This window comes from Phalangium opilio, unplaced genomic scaffold (assembly GCF_054372755.1).
Source record: "Phalangium opilio isolate 3A_F unplaced genomic scaffold, DU_Popi_V2 ptg000013l_1, whole genome shotgun sequence".
Taxonomy (NCBI): Eukaryota; Metazoa; Arthropoda; class Arachnida; order Opiliones; family Phalangiidae; genus Phalangium; species Phalangium opilio.
Genome location: NW_028324148.1, coordinates 318,399 through 341,905, shown reverse-complemented (window position 1 = coordinate 341,905; position 23,507 = coordinate 318,399). Strand labels below are relative to the sequence as shown.

The 23,507-nt window shown below is 36.8% G+C and overlaps 1 protein-coding gene across 1 annotated transcript; it reads left to right on the top strand.

Annotated features, from left to right (window-relative positions):
* The first annotated feature begins 2,000 nt into the window (after positions 1 to 2,000).
* On the top strand, positions 2,001 to 5,142 carry LOC149705417 (uncharacterized). The gene has a single exon (XM_089864050.1). It carries the CDS (start codon positions 2,610 to 2,612, stop codon positions 5,010 to 5,012), a length of 2,403 nt encoding a protein of 800 aa, XP_089720176.1. The 5' UTR covers positions 2,001 to 2,609; the 3' UTR covers positions 5,013 to 5,142.
* Positions 5,143 to 23,507: the final 18,365 nt, after the last annotated feature.

Below are 23,507 nucleotides of genomic sequence, written 5' to 3'. Positions count from 1 at the left end.
TACTTTCAGTGAGAAGAGACGGGAATGAGGGACTGAGAGCATTTTAAGAGAAGGCTCAAGTTACGACACTACCACTAATAATTAAATATTATAAATAAATTTTCACAACCATTATCCACTAAAATTAACCAAGGTCGAGACCTGACCGGGCCCCCGAAAGGTACTGGCCCCGATAAAAAATGCACCGAATTGCCACCCTCTCTAGACGGCCCTGCGTAAGTGGTAGGAAAGATTGAATCCATCAATACGCAAAGTTTTTTATATCCAGAACTAATCTTTATAACTTAAATTTAGGCTTTAAGGATAACATGGCGATTTTGTTAATTCCTAGTATTTTCAAGGAAAACCATAAGGGTTTTTTTTGTCAGAAGGATACCTTAGATAGGATTCAAAAGGGTCCTGCTATTGTTTATTCAGGGCCAAAAATTCTAACAAGTAACGAATATGAAATTTATGTGGATGGAATGAAAATCACTGAGGCGTCTGATATATTAAACGCCATTATGTGCTTATTCTCATCATTTTGGATATTTAATATTCAATATAATCCTCTACTATTCAAGTCATCATCATTCATTGAATCGTGTATATTTGGATTGCTATACACAAATTCCTCTCGCTTAGTGAAACACTTTGAAAAAAAAATGTAAGGGCTTTTAAAAACAGTAATTAAAAATGGTGAAATCTTTGAAATTAAGCGTTTTGTGAATATCTTTGCACATTTTAAACATTTTTCTACATTTCTCAGAAACGTCAAGGGTTTGTTGTAAAATAAGTATTCCCATTTCGGTCTGCAAGAATCCCCACGCTAGGTTTGGCTCTAGTATAGTGTTAAACCAGTCTGGGAAATTCTCAAGCACCTTAAGGGTTGATTCAAAGACCATAATGGGTGTAGATTAACACCATTTAGAGTTTAGTCCAAAACCACTATCGGTCTTTCAAAAATCCTCAAATGGTTTGTTACCAAAAGCAATGATACGCATTTAAATGTTAGGGGGGAGTTAAAACCTTCAATTTCATTTATCTGAACATAATCAATATTCTTAAAGATGCAATTTATGCTGTTAAAGTTCCAACAGTTTATAATTGTTCAATTAATGTTATAAACAAAGCTTTAGTTTTTAATAATTTCACTAAAAACGATACGCATTTAAATGTTAGGGGAGAAAAAAGTAATTTTTTTATTCATTTTGATTCTAAAAGCAATCTCTGTTTTGCCAGTAAAATGACAATTTTTAATTTCAATATTTGACCTGGTTTATTATGACGTCACAGAAATTGGACATAGCGACTGCACGATTTGAATTAAAAAAATCACGGTGTACGTTCTTTCTAGCAAAGAAAAAAATTGGGCTTGAAATTGAAGTAGGAAAACTAGGATTACTTTTAGGTGTAGAATCAAATAATTTTCCTTTTAACCTCGTTTTAAGATGTACTCCACGCTGTTGAAGGTCTAACAGATCATTAGTCTTAAACTTGGAAAACTATTTCAGACGAAATTTTAATAATAAAAATCATTGCGCTTAAGCGTGTTAAATTTATAGTGAAGTAGAAAAGAAGTAATTTCTAAGGAGTATGTGGTTAAAGTATGAATAAAAACCATTAGGATTACTCACCAAAACGTTCGCTTAATTTACGAATAAAAACCAAAATGGGATTTTAACTCGCCAGGCCTAACTCCATTTAAAATTAAGTTATTTGTGAAATGAAGTTTTGTGCCGTGACAAATTACGTAAATGATCGATTTAGGGGGCCTAATTTGGCAATGATTGGTCGCGGAAACTTTTTTTTTGTAAAAATATGACATAAAGCTTAGCGAGTGCAAATCAGTCTGATCGTAATTTAACGCGAGTTTCAGAGGGTAATACTATAGTGTTTTTATGCATATTTTAATAGCTTTGTCGATTAAAAATAATTTTGTCCTACAACACTATCCCTTGAAAGAATTCATACCATGCTGTTGAAGCAGTTTTAATAGCATTTTATTTGTGTTGCAGGGCTCCCATCTGGTCTCTAAAATACCTAAAAGTCTCTACTTTTTGGATAGGTCTCTAAACCACCCTAAAATCGCCATTTGGTCTCTAAACCACCCTATTTTCAAAAATTCCCGTTTTTAATATTCCCATGTAAAATTTTTTGCAACAGTAAAACTATTCTCACTCCGACTATATCATCAGCTATAGCATAGCTTTTGGTAAACTGACAATTCGAGATGGAAATCATGGTATCCTATTAAATTTTCAAACCTTTATTAGTTCGTAAGGTGGCACCACTAGCTTGCCTTAGTTTTCTAAGCTGACTCATAGCCTACTTCTCTCCTGTCTCTTCACAGTAGCTACTTCCCTACATGTGTATAGGAATAGTCCAATATCGAAAGGGGGATATTGGGGTCGCAACAGCGGTAGATACCCGTGTCCGCTGACGTAGTAAACCCTCTATCACAGGATCTAACCCCCTATCGGTATGCTGCGAGGGTTTCGACTCGCCCTTTAAATATTAGTCTATAGCCCATGTATTTTGGAAGCAGACGACAAATTAGGCGGGAAATTGATAGTGGTTATATGTGTCTCGTGTGAGTGTCATTTAAATGTTATCATTTCGCATCTAAAATGGGAAAGTGTCATTTTTGCAATGACTGGTTGTTAAAAACGGACGAAAATGGACATGAAGTTTCATCTTGGTGTAAGAAGGTTGATGAGAAACAAGCCTTTTGTACTGTATGTCTCAAATCATTTAGCTACCTTAAGGGATACGCCGCTATACAGCAACATGCCAAAACAAGCACACACAAAGAAAAAGCCAAAGCCTGTTTGGGAAAACTTCAACTTCGGTTAAGTACAAGTCATTCCTCCAATGGAAAAGATGCAAGTATTGTTTTAAAAGAAACCGAAACTGATCGTGCCAGAAAAGCCGAACTTATTTGGGCTATGAAAAACGTAAGTTGTAATTGGTCTGCGGCATCGTGCAATTCAATCGCCGATACATTCAAAGCAATGTTTGGCGAAGCTGTGCCTAGTCAATTCTCCATTGGAGAAACGAAGTTGAGCTATCTAGTCAGCGAAGCTCTGGGTCCATACTTCAGAGAAATGATGTTAAGTGATGTTGTTGGAGCTTATTATTCCATTCAGTATGATGAGACTACAAATTCTGAAGGAAAGAAAGAACTTCAGATTGCTATCAGATATTGGTCAATTTCCCAAAACGTTGTTGTAGTCAAACATCTTGAAACATTTTTTATGGGACACGCCAAAGGCCAAGAATTATCCAAGAACATTCTAAAAGCAATAGATAATGCCCAGTTACCCATAAGCCATGTGCTAATGATCGGTAGTGACGGCCCGAATGTTAGTAAAACTGTTTGGAGGTCCATTAATGAAAAGCTGGTGAAAGACAGAAATTGCGGCCTGGTTGACGTTGGAACGTGTTCTATCCACACTATGCACAATGCATTTCTTAAAGGCCTAGAACAACTTGATAGCAATCCTTCGGATTATGTACTATCTCTTTACTACTTTTTCCATGACACGCCAACAAGACGCGAGGACTTTGAGAAGATCCAAGTGGAACTAAGTTTAAAAGTCCAATCATTTATTAAGCACGTTCCTTCCCGATGGCTAACTCTTGGACCAGCGTGTGAGCGTGTAATCGATCAGTGGCTAGCTATCGAAAAATATTTTTGTATTTTTTTACCAAAGAATCAACCAAAAATCAAGGACAATGAAAAGTACAAAAAAATTACCCTGGCAATCAAAAACCCTACGATGAAGGCAAGGCTCCATTTTGTAATTTCATTAGCGAAAGTTTTTACGAGATTCACTGGTCACTTTCAACGCGAAGAGCCTTTGATTCACGTCCTTTACGACGAACTTAGAAGTTTATTACAAACACTTCTTGGTCGTTTTGTCAAAAAAGACGTTTTGAAACAAACAACTAAGTACGAAGAGAAACTCATTACTGATGAAGCCAATCTTCTTCCTAGAAAAGATATGGAATGCGGCGAGATGGTTAAGAACTGTCTGATCAAGGTTTCTGAAAAGAACGTTCTAGAGTTCCTCATCGGAGTTCAAAAGTGCTACATTGAAGCATCAAAACACATAATTAAGAAAACTCCTGTCTCTCAAAACATCATGAAACATTTTCGTTTCCTTCAACCAGCAGAGAGAACAAAGCCAAGAAGTTGCAATGATTTAATCAAAGTAGCTTCAGCTCTCCCTATAAAATTTCCAATTGACGTACTTCTTGATGAATGGAAGTTGATCCAGCTTGAAGAAGACAACCCTTCTTGGGTAAATTCAGAACGAATTGAAACTTACTGGAAGTATTATTTCGAAATAAAGAACGGATTGGAAGATATAAAATATCCCAATGTAACCGCGTTAGTTAAAGCTGCCCTTACATTATCTCATGGTAGTGCTGACGTAGAGCGTGGATTTTCAAAATCAAGCCGGATTTTAACTGACGACAAAGCATCCATGTCACTGAAAACTTTAAATGCCCGACTAACGGTGGCTAGTGGTTTACAGCAATTTCATAGAAAACCAGAGCTGGTGCCAATTACGAAACCGTTATTACAACTAGCCATCAACGCCAATCAGAGCTACAGACAACATTTAGAAAAAGAGAGGGAGAAACAAAAACAGGCTGAACAAAAAGAAAGAGATGATGAGGACGAAGCACAGAAGAAAAGAAAAAAAGAAGAACAGTTAAAGAAGAATGCGAAAGATATTAAATCTCTAGAAATGCAACTCATCGAAAAGCAACAAGAGCAGGAGAAAAATGAGTCGGCTTCGGACCAGTTTTTAAATGAAGCGAATGATAGGCTAAAAAGAGCTCTGAAGAAAAAGGACTTGGCAGAAATAAGTTTAGCGCAATCTATGATAGACTGCATCACCAAAAAGCGTGCTGAATGTTCGTCACAAGCCAGCGAAACAACACGCTTAATGAAAACTATCAACAAAAGAAAGTCTGACATTATTTCTTATTTTGTTGAAAAGCGAAACAGAAGTACTTAATGTGACTTTATCAAAAAGTGAATAATCCTAGAGAATTTTTCTCATATAACCTTTATTAATGTGATAACTAAAGCTTAAACACTTTTTTGTGATACTTCCGTACAAATAAAGATCTCATTTTGATTTTGAATTGGTCTCTATTTGGTTCCTATTTCCAAGAATTTGGTCCTTATTTTACCCTATTTTTACCGTGAAAGGTCTCTTTTTTCACTATTATTTTAAGAAATTTCTGTGGGAGCCCTGGTGTTGAGGTTTAACATTCCACAGCAACAAAGTCATGTAAATATTTTTATTACTTTATAAGAAAGATGGTTAAAAATTGTCAAGTTAAATATTTAGAAACAAGTATTTCCTTCCTTTACTGTTGATAAAAAATTAAGATTTAAAATCCAGTCTAAACACTGTGAAGGTCGAAAATCATCTCTATTTAAGCTCATATACTGTATGTTTCAGAAGGCATTTTAGATTTTATTTGTCGAATTGTATCCCTCAGGGAATTATCTCTCTTCCTTGGGTTAATTATTAGAATTTTCAACCCCTAAAAGTAGTGTTGCTACAATTTTTTAAATTACACAAATTATGATTTCTCGTGAAACTAAGAGCCCTTGGAAAAGTATTAATTCCATAGTCATTCCCCACATTTCCATTTCTTGATATATGCTCAATAAATACATTAAGAAGATTTTCCGGAATGGGATTTTTAACATGAGGTACCTCAACTGGTTTGTCACTATCTTCCTCTGTTAGCGGGCCATTCCAATCAATAACATAGTCACCAATATCTGCATTATTGTCCAGTTCTTGAAGTAAAGAGTAACTATTTCCATTTAACATTCTTGAAATATATAACTGAGAAGGAGAATAATTATCTTCCGTCCTCACTCCTCAGTGCGTGTCTGTTCCATTGTTCTTGAAACAAGTTTAAATTCGTTTGAATTTTTGATTTGAAGAACACGTGTAAGCAGTAAAGATGAATTTCATTGATGAGATCCAAAATATTTTCTTGTTCCAAAAATTTGAAAAGGTTATAATAGTGATTTGTACAGGAATCGAACAGATCGACCCATAGCCTCTCAATTCTTTGGTTGTGGACACTCTTTCCGTAAATTATGCTACCTCTGTTTTCACCTCGTTGTTGAACCATTAAGTTTCCAAACATGTTGGAAAATGGCCACCGGGAAGGTCAATGAAATACCGTATATTCTTCAAAAATTATGAAAATTGGTAATAATTATGTTGAAGACCGTCTAAACATAATTAATGAATATTGAAGACGTGCTACTTATAGTTTGGGCGCCATCTTGGAAAATGACTGCTAGAAATACTAAATATATTTCAAACATATAAATCTTTTCGAAATTCCTAGATTGAGAAGATGATTTTCGTTAACGTAATAAACACAAAAAAAGGCATCTTCAAGTCTATATTATCGACGCCATCTTTAAAACTGGCCACTCGAAAATTATTACCTTAAATTCTGAGAGAAAGAAAAGTTATTCAAAGCTGTAATTCTCTACATGTTGATTAGGGTATATAATTTAATATGGGGGTTTATACATTCTCGTGTTGTTAAATATTAGATTTAAGACAAATCTCTAACAGTTCGTTCATATTCATCTCGTCAGCTTGAATTGTTTCACAATAATTGCATGTCAGAGGCCTTGATTAGGCGCAGCACCTAGCTGGGGGTTCATCATATTCCAAATTGAACCTGCGGAAACGCCGTCAAGGCACACGGGATCGGCCAGCGGCCCCAACAAACGCCCCTTGAGCAGGTGAGAGAAGCTGGACACCGTCAGCGGCGAGCCCAGCCAGAAGGTGGTCGGTGACAGGGTAGGATTAAGGCAGCAGAAGGCTCGAGGAGACAAGCACATCAGTGCCACACGACCGAAACATTGTATTCGCGACCCTCAGAGGGTTGCCAATAAGGCAACACCTGGGCGAACGGGGCAAGGAACGGTCTGAACCAAGGGCAAACCCAAGCAACTCCCGAACCGACACACCGAACTCGGGCCCCCTCCGCCACAAGAAGCCCTTTTGCTCTGATCAATCACAGCTAGTGCAGTGACAATGTCCACGCAATGCTGAGCAAATTCATTCGGATCATCTACATCCACAGTAGTAGTAGAGGTTCCGCAGTTACAGATAATGAGTATTAAATGTTGGTCTTGAGTGTCGTGAATGGGACTTAGGATTCGGGATCGTGAACCCATCCCCATTCTTAGCGGTTTAAATCGTTTCCTAGCCATTGTAGTTCCGGAATGTCTTGGTTATTTTGCTACACTATCACAACCGAATTGAAAAGTCTTCAGTCTTAAATCTGAAACCAAAACCACCCCAAGAAAAGAATCTCAAATCGAGGCATTTGAGAAAAAAAAAAGGTTCATAGAACAATTCTTTAATTTACACGCTGAAACTGGATGTGGTTATGATAAGGTGGGGTTTAAAGTACTGACAAATAATCAACATCTTACAAATACGTTGAGAGTTTTTAATGAAAATATTAAGTCAACAAGAGCTAGGAAACGATTTAATCCAGAACAGTGGGGATGGGTTGGCTGTCGCTAAAGTCAAAGACCCATTCACACCACTCTGATTCCTGCATCAAATATAGCTTTGCTTTTCTTATTTTCATATTTTAGGATAGTAATCTTTCAGTGACCATTTTTAAAGATGGCGTCGATAATATCGACTTGGAAATAGTTATTTTCATGGTGTTTATTACGTTCATGAAAATCATCTACTCAGTAAAGAAATATCGAAAAAATTTATATATCGGTAATATATTTGACATTAACGAAGTAATTTTCCAAGATGGCGCCCAAACTATCAGCAGCACGCCTTCAATATTCAGAGATGGTGTTTAGACAATCTTCAACAATAAATTTGCCAATTTTCATAATTTTTGAATAGTATACTGTATCTAAATGACATTCCCGGCGGCCATTTTCCAACATGGCGGCCAAACTATCTCATGAATGGCTTCAATATTTTACTATGAGGTTCACACAGCTCAAATTTCCTGCCAACACCATCACGTGACGCCATCAATTTCCCCCTCAAATTTCCTGCCAATCCCGTCACATGACGTCATCAATTCCCCCCCCAAACGCAAAGGGTGACTCTATAAACCTGGTTTTACTCCCTCCCCTCTGAAGGGGGGTAAAACCTGGTTTATAGGGTCAGCCCTACTCTCTCCGAGCATTCCATTGCGCATGCTCAATTGCTCATACGCGTGTTGGAATTTCGGAAATCCGAATGCTCCGAATTTAGTGTGCGCATTTGAAGAAAATTATCCGATGCGTGCGATCCGTCGGATGACGTAAGGTATACGCTTGCCATAAAGCGCCATTGCTAATGGGCCTTAAAGGGACATTATTGAGAGAAGTTAAGTACTTTTATTCCGATTACTTATGTTGAAATATGCCGCCTTGAATTTTTTCTGATGAGCTATTTATAATATAAGAAATAATTCATGTTTTGTATCCAAAACTGTAAAACATGCATTTCAATTTTGTTAAAGCGACTTACCGGTCATTCAGCGCCCTCGATTTATTAGAGGCAACCACATAGTTTTTTCTGGCGACTCTCATTTACGTCGTCTGCATTAGGTTCGGATATTCTACTTTTAGAACTCGAACAAAAAAGACACGGGCTCGATCTTTTAACGATTAGCGGATAAGTGCGGATTAGGAACTTCAATGATTAGCAGGTTTATGGTTTTAGGTTTCACTTAAACTCAAATTACTCTCACAATCTTATTATATTAAAATGTGGCGTGTTGTATTTTTTGTATAACTGAGTGTCTAGTTATTAGTCATTGGAATGGGAAGATCTGTGTTCTTTGTAACCATAGAGACTATCATCCTCAAACCTTTGCAGACGACGAGCCCCAGGGAGTCTCTGGTGACGAGACCACTCTAAAAAACTCCTTTCCCACCCTTGAAAACTCGGCTTTTTCTTTTTGAAGCAGACAGCATGGGACTTTATATTTTCTAAACCTCACGGGATTGGCTGATTTAGCTCTATCCCTAGAGAGGTTTTTATTAGCCGGTAGGTAAGAACGCTAAAATAGACACCCAGGGACCGTCCATAAACTACGTCACACTCTTTAGGGGGGAGGGGGTTTCTAAACTTGTGACTATCCGTGACAAGGAGGAGGGAGGGGTTCTTCGATGCGTGACGTCACATTTAGAATTGATTTTGTTTCGAAGTCAGTAAGAGGCCGATTGGGTCTCTTATGTTATAGAAAAAGAAACAACATTCCAAAGTCCACCGTTACAATAATTTACCAACATTTTTATTCCATAATCGCTTAAATAGTAGAAAATCTAAGCAATTATCTACTATTTACACCTTTTTATAGCCAATTTAAATAGCGCATTTAAAATAAACAGCCCAAACTCTCTATGTCTCTGTTTATTCGCCCCTATTATTTGTGAGGATGAATTAAATCCCCCTGCCGATTGAAATCGTTTCGTTTCTTTGGCAAATTTTTATTTATTATTATATTATTTTACTTTTTTGAAGCTTATAAAAAGCACATCCAGACATTAAAATTCTAAAGGTCAGTCAGAGGGAAAAAGCTTAAAACGGAAGAGAACTTTGAATTTTCCAATGCCAAAAGAACATCACAAGTTCCGATGGAAGATTTAAGAATGTCTTAAGAACACGCGTTCCAATCGTGAATCATTCTAGGGAGAATTCCTTCTACTCAAGAAAAAGAGGTTGTCCGCCTACCACGTGATAAATGAATTTCAGACTAGGAGGATTGATACTATTTGAACCAGTCCAGTATAGGTTTCAAGGTTTATTTATTGCCGTATAAGAAACAAGTTGGGAAAGCCAAAATATTACCTCTCCGAGTGGAGATGACTATCACTACCCCTTAAACAACCTAAATATACGCATCTATCGCTTTTTTTTAATTCTTTGCAAGTGCTGGAATTCAATTTTAAAATAGTCAATTGTTCAAGCCTTTTCAATATCTCTCAATTGCTGTGGAACTCTACTCTCTCGCTATACCTCAACCGTATTCTTAGTCTACCAGTATGATTTGTAACATTTGTCCATATCAAAGCTGAATCATACTTCGCCACACAAAAAGCAAATGTCCCCAAAACATGGAAGCCACAACCCAATCACACATAAGCTAGGCTCCCACTTAACCAAAATAATTATTAAACAGTTAAATACTCACAAAGATTGGCAAAATCAATCTCCTTCAGTAATACGTAGCGCTTAAATATATTATTTTCCGAACAAAATTAATCGAGGAAATTTAACGTTTAACTTTTGCCTTTGAAATTCTATCATCAAAGAGTGATTCAACTGTTTAAAAAAATGTTTTTTTCGCAAATAGGGCGCTATCATATCAACCGCAATTCCGTCATATTTAAAAAATATACATTGCCAACACTTTTTTAGACACAATAGTGGAAGTTTTAGCCTCATTTAAAACATGTAAAACATTATCTCATCTACCAAAAACGGATTTATGTGAGAAGAACGTTGAAGGTAGCAAATTCACTACCCATCCTCGCATACTTTATTGAGAAACGTCGTCTGCTTATATTTTGACTCCACCCACAAATTCTGTATATCTCTATTTTCGTGGTTAAATATATAAAGAAAGAAAAACTAGATGCTTAAAAAAGAAACATCAATTATTTATATTCTTAACTTTAAAACTTAATTCCACTAAATCGGGAGTTATATAGCATTGTTGTCCACTTTGCTTTTTAACCACTGGCGCAATTTCGGAAAAAATATTTAACCACAAAAATAGAGAAGTCTCTATACACAGAATTTGTGGGTGGAGTCAAAATATAAGCAGACGAAGTTTCTCAATAAAGTATGCGAGGATGGTACCAGAGGCTAAAGCTATGATCCCACGTTCTTAGTGCATAAATCCGTTTTTGTATCTACAAATAGCTTACACATGTCTTTTTTACCAATACCTAGCCGTTTGGATTTTTCTAAAGCAATCTTAGCACCAAAATATTTTTGGATAGAAAATAAATGTTCTATATTCTTCATTTTTGAAAATATATTTTTAAGCGTTTATAATGATTACTCTCTACACCTACACTAATCTTACACAAACAAGGAGTATAAATCCACTAGTGGAAGCGGTGTTTTTATTGAAAATATATATTTTTAAGTGTTTACCATGATTACGCTCTACAGCTACACTAATCTTACACAAACAAGGAGTACTATAAACCCACTACTGGAAGCGGTATTTTTATTCAAACGTAAAACAATTTCACTTAAGTTTATCATCTCTAGGCATCGTTAAAAATGTCTCTATCACTCCTAGGTAACTGTATGCACAGGATTTTACGACATTGTAACTCAAATTTATCTGATTATGTTTTAACAAGGTTAAATCTAACTGGGAGTAAGATGAAAGGAGTAGAAGCTTATCTGTCTTAGGAAATATGAAATTTTATCTTAAAGGAATAGCGACGTGATTTAAAAATTATCTCAAATCTAAAGAAAACCTTACTTTTTTGAGAGTTTAAACTCTTCTGATTCCAAAAATATGCTTGAATAATATTTAATTATGAGGGAAAACACAGAAAAAACACTTTGAAAACTTGAAATTTGGGGGACAAAGGCAAATTTGCGGAGAAGATTTGTGGCGGGTTTTTCACCTTGCAACGTCATTCACGGCATCTCGCGGAAAAGCCAAGCGCGAGACTCCCGAGTTTACTAATGCGGCGCGCGCGCGAATCAGAATAAATTAGGCTTAACGCTGCGCGGCGACACTAAAAGGCGCGTCACGTGAGCGACATCTAGAGTGAAAATTTCTCCTTACTACGTCATCAAACGAAAGAAAATCTCAACTAGGCCTTTTCCAAACACAAAACTTTGATTGCAATTTAATAAATTGCTACGAAACCAAATAAAAAAGTAAACATCTCATAATAAACTAGATTTTTCAAGGATTTTTTTCGCATTTTAAGTTTGTGGGTGACGAAAATTATGTCACTAACACTTTAACAGTTCGTTAAATCATAAGTTTATAACGAAAAAACGCGGAACGGGAAAACGAGCAGACAACAGTGATTTTTGGGGGGTAGAAGGTTAAAAGCGCCATCTGTCGTCCGTGCCAAAGTTGAACTTCCTCTCGAAACACAATGAGAAAGTGGATAAAATAATGCCATCAGCTATTTAACTGCGTCGATATATTTAACGACTTGACCCATGACATGCGCTTAATGAATCCTATTTAATGTTGGATGCTAGGAAACTTGGTAGACATAACAGTCTGTACTAGTACCCAAGCATCCTTCAATAAACGCCTGGCAACATTGTGGTACGCATGGTACAACTAAAAACTAGGATGTGTATTTATCTTTCGACTCACTCCAAGCCTTTAAGCCCTCATTACAGAGGATTTGAAACACTATCGTAATTCCTAGTGTCTCGAATCTCTACGTTCCTGTCCATTATGAACAGTGCTGAGAGAATGATACATCAGAAAGAGCCATTCAAATCGAATTGCCGAAAATATTATCCATATTTTCATTTCATATAACAGAGAAAACAAATTATTATGGTTCTGAGAGGAGCTTCCCATTTTGGTTGTTGTTCTCAAAAATATATCGCAATGCACGGGCCTTGTTGGATATAGGAGGCAATGAAGGAAATATATCACAATGCGTGGGCCTTGATAGATACAGGAGGCAATGTAGGAAATATAACGCAATGCACGGGCCTAAATAGATATAAGAGACAATGTAGGAAATATAACGCAATGCACGGGCCTTGATAGATATAGGAGGCAATGATTTAACGACTTCGGTACTTGGGCTTATCTTTAATATTTAAATAAATATAATTATTTTTAATTATTTTAATCGCCAGTAAATAACTTTAAAAATAGTTAAATCGTTTAAAATAAAGTTGTTCCTATTATCTTTCGAAACTTTGCTAATATTGACGTTTAAAGTGAAGGGTACCCCTCTTGCCCGCTTTTTTCAAATTTTGGGATATATATACGATTCGTTTCCATTATAATAATAGATAAAAACGCATTCGCGTGAACCTTTGGTGGAAGCCCTGCCATTGGGAGGCTAGACGTTTCTCGTAACCCTAGCCAATCGCCGCGTATATCTTAAAACCAAATAATAGATAACAAGACGGCCCAAGGGCTCGTAATAGTAGCCATATCGTACGAGTGAATAGCCCCTCCATACCCTACCCTAATGAGTGGATAACCCCTCTATACCTTACTTTAATGAGTAAATAGCGCTATCTTTTCAATGCTTAAATGATTTACCGTGCATAAAATCTGAGTGAATAGCCCCTCGATTCCCTACTCTAAACAGTGATTAATTTATGACCGTATAAATTTACTTATGGTGTAATTCTAATATTCCGGCGAATCGAAGAACAGATAGTTTTTAGTGATAATCCCCTCGATGAGTTTACAACATAGACTTATGCCGATGCACACTTATCGCATCTTATAAATTTCTAACAAGGACTTATGCCCAGAAACTTTTGAAAGAGAAGGTTTAGTTATAGTGATTACGCACTTTAGTGATTATCCCCTCGAATTACCTTTAGCAATGCTAAAATGATCAAACGCATAACGCTCATTTAACACTATGTTAGCTCTATCAAAAACGTTCCAGTCAAACATAACGGGGAAAATCGTTATCTATTTAATTAGCACACACATAAAAAGAAAATAAATATAAAAACCCCAAACCCAAACATACAAATTCATAAGTATCCGACCCCACAGATAAAAATTCAAAAGTATCCGATCCCACAGATTAAGAGGTACCCCACCCCACATCACCCCGACATTTTAGAGATAAAAAAATCTGACGATAACGAAGCGACAACCCCGGCCACTACTACGGACGGCTCGGGTCAAACTAAGAGCCTATCGTATACTACGATATGGCTAAAAACGCATTCGCGTGAACCGATGGTGGAAGCCCTGCCATTGGGAGGCTAGACGTTTCCCGTGACCCTAGCCGATCGCCGCGTATATCTTGAAACCAAACGATGACGGAGGAAAAGAAGCCAGAATGTACTGACTGGCGTCCATGTGGAATGGACAAAAGACCTGAAGATGGTGGTGCATTGAAGCTGGTGTCAATGTGGAATTGACGAAGAACAGAAGATGGTGGTGCATAGTAGCTGGTGTCAATGTGGAATTGACGAAGAACAGAAGATGGTGGTGCTTGGAAACTAGCAAGTATAGACTAGTGTCCATGTGGAGTGGACGAAAACCAAAGCTGGTGGTGTTGGAACTCAAGTAGAATAGCCAGAGGAGACAAACCCAAATTTCCGTGAACTGTCAATGCAGTCCGGAAATTGGGAACACGTTTGCTCCGATACGCAAACTGCGAACGCGGTCACGTGGGGCGTGACAGACAGACACACACACACACACACGATCGTTACAGAACCTCTCCGTGACATACGTCACTCGGAGAGGTAAAAAGTAACTTTAGACTCTGGTGGGGTGGTGTAAGGACCAAACATACCGTGGTGTCACGTGTCGAACGTTAAAGCGACCTTCACCACTATACAAACCATGACCTGCTCAAGCTGGCAATCTTTTGAAAACTCAACTTTGAGGAACTTCCGGTCTCTTAGATATACAGGGTCTTTTAGTGAAGCTAACTAGCAGAATTACAGTAGTTAGCCGCGTTTCGTAGCAAAATTCTAACCTATTATAACCAGGACAAATTGGACAGCACGTTTATTTTGGGAGAAGGTCGCGGTAACGTTCAACTAAAGGCAGTGCTTTATGCCGAACGGTCTTCACACTGACAACATTTGGGTGGGAGGACCTTCGTGGTTTCGGTAGTGCAAGATCGTGAACGTAGAAGAGACTATAGTCTGTAATGAGGATAGAGACTTTGACATCATATAAAGTTTTGAAGCCAATCTAATGCTAGTAGTAGAGCGGTGGAAGTTGCACTAAGTCATTCTACTGTTCGTGGAAGTTTACAAGGGCATTACTACCGGCATAATATTATCCCCCTACATTTAGCCTTATCGGACGAGAAATACCTAAGACGGCAATACCATTAGTCTTACCATGCGTCATGAGTTTAGTGGTTGCAAATGTAATGCAGGACAGGAACAGTCGTCTGGAAGAGTGCCTCAACTACTGTGGTTGACACTTCGAATATTTACGTTCAGTTGTTTACCAAACAGTTTAAAGGTTGCAATTTGAGGCCCAGGTTCTAAGATAATCGTAGGACTGTACTTAAAAATATTTTGTTGCATTCAGGCATATTCTTCAGTACTCTTTTTTGTACCTTGTCACTTGTTGTCACTTGCATACAATAAAACATGAATTCTAAACATTTATTTATACCCTGTATAATTTAGTATGACATCACCAGTTGGCAGTATTGAGGATTGTACATAAAAGATACTGTTGGTCTGATCTCGACAACACTGTATATGTATACAGTGTATGAAACAAATATTTGTCTTCCATATTTCAAATACCGTCGTTTTTAAGGGGGAAGTCTAGCGTTTTGAAGTAATAAAGGCAAATTTTCTAGAACTAAATACAAGATAACTAAATAAGATAGAACATCGCGGTTTGTTTAAAAATAAATTTAATGTCTATTGTAGCGATTTATATAGTTTTGAGAATTTTTTAAGTATAATTACTATTCGTTAAATTTAATTTAAAATAGAGAACTCTATAACGCCTGTTTGTGAGCAATTCTTTAACACCTGTTTGTGAACAAGTCTATAACATCTCTTTGTGCACAAGTCTATAACAACTGTTTATCCACAAGTCTATGACATCTGTTTGTGCACACGCGAGGGACTTCTGTTTGAGCAAGAGATTAAGGAATATTTTTGAGCACGGGTCTACGGATTATTTTTGTGCAAATGGGTATGGAATCTTTTTGAGCCTAAGGGTTTGGTATCTGTTTGAGCATAAAGGGGTATGGAAATTGTTTGTGCACGACTCCATGGAATCTGATGTGCATATGTCTATGACATCTCTTTGTAAACAAGCCTGTGATTTCTGTTTGTGCACAGGTGTACGAAATATTTTATGCTTAGGTGTACGGAATGATTTTTTTGAAAATAGATATGGAATATTTTTGTGAAACTAGATATGGAATATTTTTGTGAAAATAGATATGGAATGGAATATTTTTGTGAAAATGGATATGTAATATTTTTGTGAAAATGGATATGGAATATTTTTGTGAAAATGGATGTGGAATAGTTTTGTGCACACGTGTACGGAATATTTTTGTGCAAATGGGTAAGGAACGTTTTTGAGCATAGGGATATAGAATGTTTTATAGCAGAGGTCCATGGAATATTTTTGTGTACAGGTCTATGACATATGATTGTGCACAAGACTATGGCGCCAGTTTGTGCACAAGTCTAAGGGATGTGTTTTTGCACGAATATGTGACATCTTTTTTTTCACAAGTCAATGGTATCTGTGTGTACAGGTCTACAGAATATGTTTGTGCACAAGTCTGAAGAATCTTTATGTGCACAAGTCTATGGAATCTGATGTGCACAAGTCTATAACATCGGATTGTGCAAAACCGCGTGACTTCTATTTTTGCACGAGTCTACGTAATATATTTGTGCGCAAATCTATGAAATCTGTTTATGCGCAAGCCTACGGCATTTGTTTGTGCACGGGTCTACGGAAACTGTCTGTGCAAATGGGTGTGGAATATTTTTGAGCATATAGGGGTATGGAATGTTTTTCTGCACAGGTCCAAGGCATGTTTTTGTGCACAGGTAAGTGTAATATTTTATATACAAAAGCCAATAGAATATTTTGTGAATAGGTCAATGGAATCTATTTGAGCACAGTTTTATGGAATATTTTTGAGCAAATGGATATGGAATAGATTTGTGCTATGGGTATGAAATCTTTAAGTACACAGGTTTATGGAATCTTTAGCGCGTAGGTCTATGAAATATTTATGTACACAAGCTTATAGAATGTTTTTGTGCACAGTTTCATGAAATCATTTTTGCACAGGTTTATGGAAACTTGATGTGCACAGGTTTATGGAAACTTGATGTGCACAGGTTTATGGAAACTTGATGTGCACAAGTCTATAGAATGTTTTTGTGCACAGGTCTATGACTTCTGTTTGTGCACAAGTATATGGAATCTGATTTGAACATGTCTATGACATCTGTTGTGCACAAGCCTGTGACCTCCACTTGTGTGCAAGTCTACGGAATCTATTTGTGCACATGGCTACGGAATCTGTGTACAAGTCTACGGAATCTGTTTGTGCACATAGCTACGGAATCTTTGTACAAGGCTACGGAATCTGTTTGTGCACATGGCTATGGAATCTGTGCACAGGTCTACGGAATCTGTTTGTGCACATGGCTACGGAATCTGTGCACATGGCTACGGAATCTGTGCGCAGGTCTACGGAATCTGTTTGTGCACATGGCTACGGAATCTGTGCAAATGGCTACGGAATCTGTGCGCAGGTCTACGGAATCAGTTTGTGCACAGATTTACGGAATCTGTTTATTTACAGGTCTAGTACGGCATCTGTTTGTGCACAGGCCTACGGAATATTTTTAAGCACAGGTCTAGGGAATCTTTTTGTGCACAGTTTTATGGAATCTCTTTGGGCACAGGTCTATGGAATCTTTTAGTGTACAGTTTTATGGAATCTCTTTGTGCATAGGTCTATGAAATATTTTTGTGCACATGTCTTCGGAATATTTTTGTGCACAGGTCTACGGAATATTTTTGTGCACAGGTCTACGGAATATTTTTGTGCACAGACCTACTGAATCGGTTTGTGCAGAGGCCTAAGGAATCTAGCTGTTTTTGCACTGGCGTACTGCATCTGTTTGTGCACAGGTCTAAGGAAAATTTTTGTACAAATGGATAGGGATATTTTTGTGCAAATGGATATGGAGTATTTTTGTGCACAGGTGTACGAGATATTCTTGTGCATATTTTTGAGCATAGGGGTATGGAATGTTTTTCTGCAGAGGTTCATGGAATCTTTTTGTGCACAAGTTTATGACATCTGTTTGTGCGTAAGTCTATGACATCTGTTTGTGCTTAAGTCTATGACATTAGTTTGTAAGCAAATTTAAGACATCAGTTTGTGCGCAAGTCTATGACATCAGTTTGTGCACAATTCTAAGGGATCTGTTTGTGCACAAGTCTAAGGGATCTGTTTGTACACAATTATATGACATGTGTTTTCACAAGTCTATGGTATCTGTATGTTTACAGCTCTACGAAATATGTTTGTGCACAGGCAGGGTGACCACAACAAAGCCTTGTAATAATTATAGGAAAATAGGAAATTTACAGTTGATTTACAGGAAATTATAGGAGACTAGCTTTTACCCGCGGCATCGCTTGCGTGTAGTAAGAACTTCCATCAAGAATGGGTACATTTTACTGATCCAACTAATATTTTTGTAGAATCCTATTAGCGAAGGCACTCGGCGTCGCCCATCAGCTCGTCGGGACATTTTTTTTTTACTTTACACGTTGACATTATTCTATAAAGAAGGGTTTTTAAATATCTGGCCGCCATTTAAAATGATGGCGACAAATTGAACCCGAAAAACGATTCAGCCCGTCTTTAGGTTAAAGGAATCCAGTGTACTAAGTATTTGTGAAATCGGTTGAAACACGCGGACTTTCTTACAAAGAGAAGATTTTTTTACATTTCTGGGCGCCATTTATTAAGATGAAAGCGGATTTGAAAAATCTTCCTTAGTACGCGCCTACTACTTACGAGTAACGTTCCTCCAAATTTTCAGCCTTCTGGGGCCAGCGGTTTGGGCTGGGCGTTGATTATCAGTCAGTCTGTCAGTCAGTCAGGTTTTTGATTTATATAGATATAGATGTATAATTACAAAAACAGGAAAATACAAGAGAATTACTCTTGAAAAAATAGCAAAATATAGGTTGCAAATGCTTTGACAAGACAAGATTTACAAGGGAACTTTGGTTTAATTATAACTATAAGTTCGTAAGATATGTTACATAAATTTGTCACTGGTTACTGAGAGCTATTCTTGAAGTGACGTAAATGAAACGTCAAAGATTCTCGTAAAGCGACGCCTGATGAGGCCCTGTCAAAGGCTTAGTACAGACTAAATTGGAAGATGGAGTAGAAAATCGCGTGTAGTGAATTCTCGGGCCGTTTTCGAACTAACTCTCATTAAGTCTCTAGCATTTCGAAGCATAGGAAGTGTCATACTTATGGAACATAATCTTAGAAACATATGCTATAACTTTAAAACAAATCAGACTTCCGTGACAAATATTTTTAGAGGCTTCCATAGCTACATACCTCATGGAATACTGAACTAAAACTTAAAACACGATCGGAAAACCTGAACCACAGAAGCGTTAGCTTGTATTGTAAATACACGGTGGCTGAATGCTAGTAGCTAGTGGAAATCGGCATTACTTTCTGTCAAATTTCTATGTTTTGAGTGATATATAAAAAACCAAAAGTGAGAGCGAACAAAATATCTACAATTTCGAAAAATAGGTAAACTATCGAAATTATAAGATCTAATAGGAAAACATCCGAAAATAGGAAAAATTATAAAATTTAGGAAATGTGGTCACCCAGCACAGGTCTACGGAATATGTTTGTGCACAGGTCTTTAGATTGTTTTTGTACAAAGGTCTACGTAATAATTTTTAGCCTAAGTCTTCGGAATCTCTTTGTATTATTGCATCCCTTGTGCTTTGCAGGTGAAAACGACGGGAAGGCAATTTGAGTTGGACTGGGCCTTGAAGCAATCAGGATTAATACTTCTATAATAGATGGTTAGGGCCTTCTTTGTTCAAACGCGGTAACTAATAAACGCGCAACACCACAAGACTTAAATGGAGCGCCTGCTTTTCAGTAGGAGTTTTAAAAAAATAGTTTTCAAAAACAGTTTTAATTCATATTAGGACTGAAGTAGCAGATATTAAAAAAACTGTCTTTGTAGACAAAGACGCGAAAAAGTAAGAGATGAGAGTAGAAAATTAATCGTTTAAGTGACAGATATTCAGATTTTCATTTTTGAAGACGTGATTATAAAATATCAATTATTTTAAAAAATTTCTTATCTTAGTTTTTTTGACAAAAATTTCAGAGAAACTATCTTGATACTACTGTTTATTTTCTAGAAACTTTTGCTCGAGGAAGTACAAATACTGGGATATCTGAAAAATAGAGCTAGATGAACTTATTTTTATATTTTAAAATTGAAAATAATGCGAACCGAAAACTACATTCGCCCTTTGACAGTGATGTAGTTATTAAAGTCAAAAGGATCTGTAGCTGGATCGTAATCTTTTGGGAGATATACAACACGTCAATTTTTGAAACTTCTAAAACTTTAAAAATAACGAACACGTTTTATTAAGTTTTCATGCTTATTTTGTGTGCTATCAATGATTTTCGGTCCATTTTATTCTCCTTTTAGGCCCGAATACTCATACTAACTAGAGAGTGATGTTTTAAAGTTATAGCATATGTTTCTAAGATTATGTTCCATAAGTATGACACTTCCTATACTTCGATATGCTAGAGACTTAATGAGAGCTAGTTCGAGAACGACCCGAGAATTGACTACACACACAGGGCTCAGTGGCGTAACTACAGGGGAGCAGAACCCGCAACTGCGGGCGGGCCCATGGCTTTTGGGGGCCCTTTTGAAATTTTGTTTATAGACTTTTTGTCCCATATTTTATAAAATGTCCTATAATTTCACAAATCGTCCAATATAGTCCTATATTTTTGAGATTTCAAAGTAAGTAATTACTTAAACGCAGAATTAGTGCTATCTCATTTTGTCATATCAAAAATCGCGGAGCTCGCTTCGCTCGCTTACTAATTTTTTATCTTCAATTTCACATAATTGAATTTATACGATTTTCTAAGGTTTTTATATGAAATGATAACAATTACTTTGCATTCTGAGCTGCACTCCAAAATAACACAATTTAATTTCGCCTCAGACCTTTCATTTAAATATCTAAGCCCACAGATTGAACTGACCCTTAAAATATGTTTTATTATAGAAAAGTTTTGAGAATCTGTCATCTCTGAAAACATTTCTTCCTACCTGACCCGTTTAAATAGCTTGATTTGGTGATTTTCACTCACTTGGGACTCTTTTTGCTTACAGTTTCAGTTAATTAATAGTCACTCTTTCAAGTAAGTCTAAATGTATGTCTGTGTGATATAACTTTGCGAAGAGAATCCTATTCTCTAAAAGAGTCTAGGCCCTGCATTGCAGTTTAGAGGAGTGAGCCATGTATGTGCGAGAAATCTTAGCCGAGAGCGGCGACAAGGCGCATTGCCATAAATTATGAAAGGATCAAGGCGACCCAAGGGCTCGTAATAGTAGCCACATCGTACCGTACTTAACAGGCGACGGCGTACAGAAAAAAATTGAGTGAATAGCCCCTCGATGCGCTACATTTAACTGTTGTAAAATTATTACTTAATTTTTTTTAATTCTGTTATAATTATAATAGTGTGACACGAACGGAAAATGTGAGTGAGCACCCCATGATGCGCATCCTTTAACAGTGGTAAAACGATATACCAGAAAACACCCATTAAAATAAGTACTGAAGATCAGAGTGAATAGTCCCTCGATGCCCTAACAAAAAATTTTAACCCTTAATCCTTTACTAACGTTATAATTGTCCCAAGCTATTACCTTCTTTTAAAACTTTTCTCGATTTTTGGAGAAATAAACGTAACTTCCAATGATAAACACCACCTTAAAGGGATAGAACCAAGTTTTTTAATCTAGTATAAACTGCATTTGGTTACATATAAAAAAGTATGCCTAAACTACGTGGTGTACGTAAAAAGTCTGAAAAAAGATTTTAATTACGGAAAAAGAACGTTATAAGTTTTAAAATCTAAACTATACATGGGCACCCGCCAACTTGTTTATCCCCGTTGTTTCGTCACAACGGGATGCGATCCAATTGGTAGGGAAAAAACTGGAATGCTTCCATTGATTTTAGCTACTGCAGTAGGATTTTTTGTTACTTTTTGTACTGGGGAAGCAGCGCATATTTGAGAAGACGATTGTAAACATAATTCTGATTTTTCATATTTATTATCATTTGTTCTCGTAACTCTTGGTTACGTTATAGAGTAAGGATGATAGCGATTTGTCAAAACTGTTACAGGTAATGGCCAAAACACCACATTTTTACGCTATTTTGGCAAAGGCTTAGCTTCCATGTATAATTATGGAATGGCTTTATTTCAGCCTAATGGTCCTAATCTAAGCTTTAATATATTTTTATTTGTAATTAAACATAGTAGAACTATTACTTTGAACAACAAAATTACAGTGAAACTATTTACCTCCCTTTATAACTTTCAAAGCATCCGTATCGAAATGAGTTATATTAATTTGGCGAAAATGCAGAATAGTATGAAAACTACCTTTAGGAGTAAATCTACCATATTTCCGTGTGAGAAGCGGGTAGCGGGGGTAAGTAGTTGTTTCGCAAGTGTTTTTGCCAAACGACTGTAGAGGGGGCAGTGATCGGAGCGGTGCCGAAAACTAATACTTTTAAAAACTAATTAAAAAATAGTTAAGTTATTAAAACTATCAATATATATATATATTTTTGAAAACGTAATTTTAGGTTCTATCTGATTTAAAAATGAAAGCCTTTCATTAGTGGTCAAAAGATTGATTCTATCCCTTTAAAACCATTCTAAATATAACGTCCGTATATACTTCCTTTTGCTTCTTAAAAATTCCCCTCGATTTCTATGAATTTTGCAATAGGAGAGTGGGTTAAAAGCGTGAAACCCTTATTGTCGACGGGTGACAGGAATTTTAAAGGGAGTATTAAACCCTCCATTTAAATTAAGGGAATACCATAATCCTCTCTCTCGCTTTAAATAAATCGAGCAAACGTAAAACACAATTCTCAATGTTTAACTTTACTAGAACAAATAAATCCAATTCTTAAACTTACTGTTATAATTCCCTCTCTTTTAAAATACACGAACGAAAAATACCACCTCACCACAATTCTGTCCCATTCATTCTCCCTTCAATGACGATCGAAAAATTTTATACTGTCTAAGGCAGTTCTCTTTCACGACGCCCCTGCCGCCACCATCACCACCACCACCACCGCCAACAACAGGCCAGGTCAAACTAAGACCCAGATCATAGATGTTCATCATACGATGTGGCTAAAAGTAGTAACGTTCGTGGTGCTTTGATATACTTTTTGAAAGCTCGACACTCTAGAAGGGGCCCGAATTGTCGGGATGCGGGCGGGCCCAACAAAATTCGTTACGCCACTGACAGGGCCTCATCAGGCGTCGCTTTACGAGAATCTATGACGTTTCATTTACGTCACTTCGAGACCAGCTCTCAGCAACCAGTGACAAATTTATATAACATATCTTACGAGCTTATGGTTATAATTAAACCAAAGTTCCCTTGTAAATCTTGTCTTAT

Bases quoted from the DNA above. Each gene is read 5' to 3' on its own strand.
- LOC149705417 (XM_089864050.1), top strand. From the start codon at position 2,610: ATGGGAAAGTGTCATTTTTGCAATGACTGGTTGTTAAAAACGGACGAA.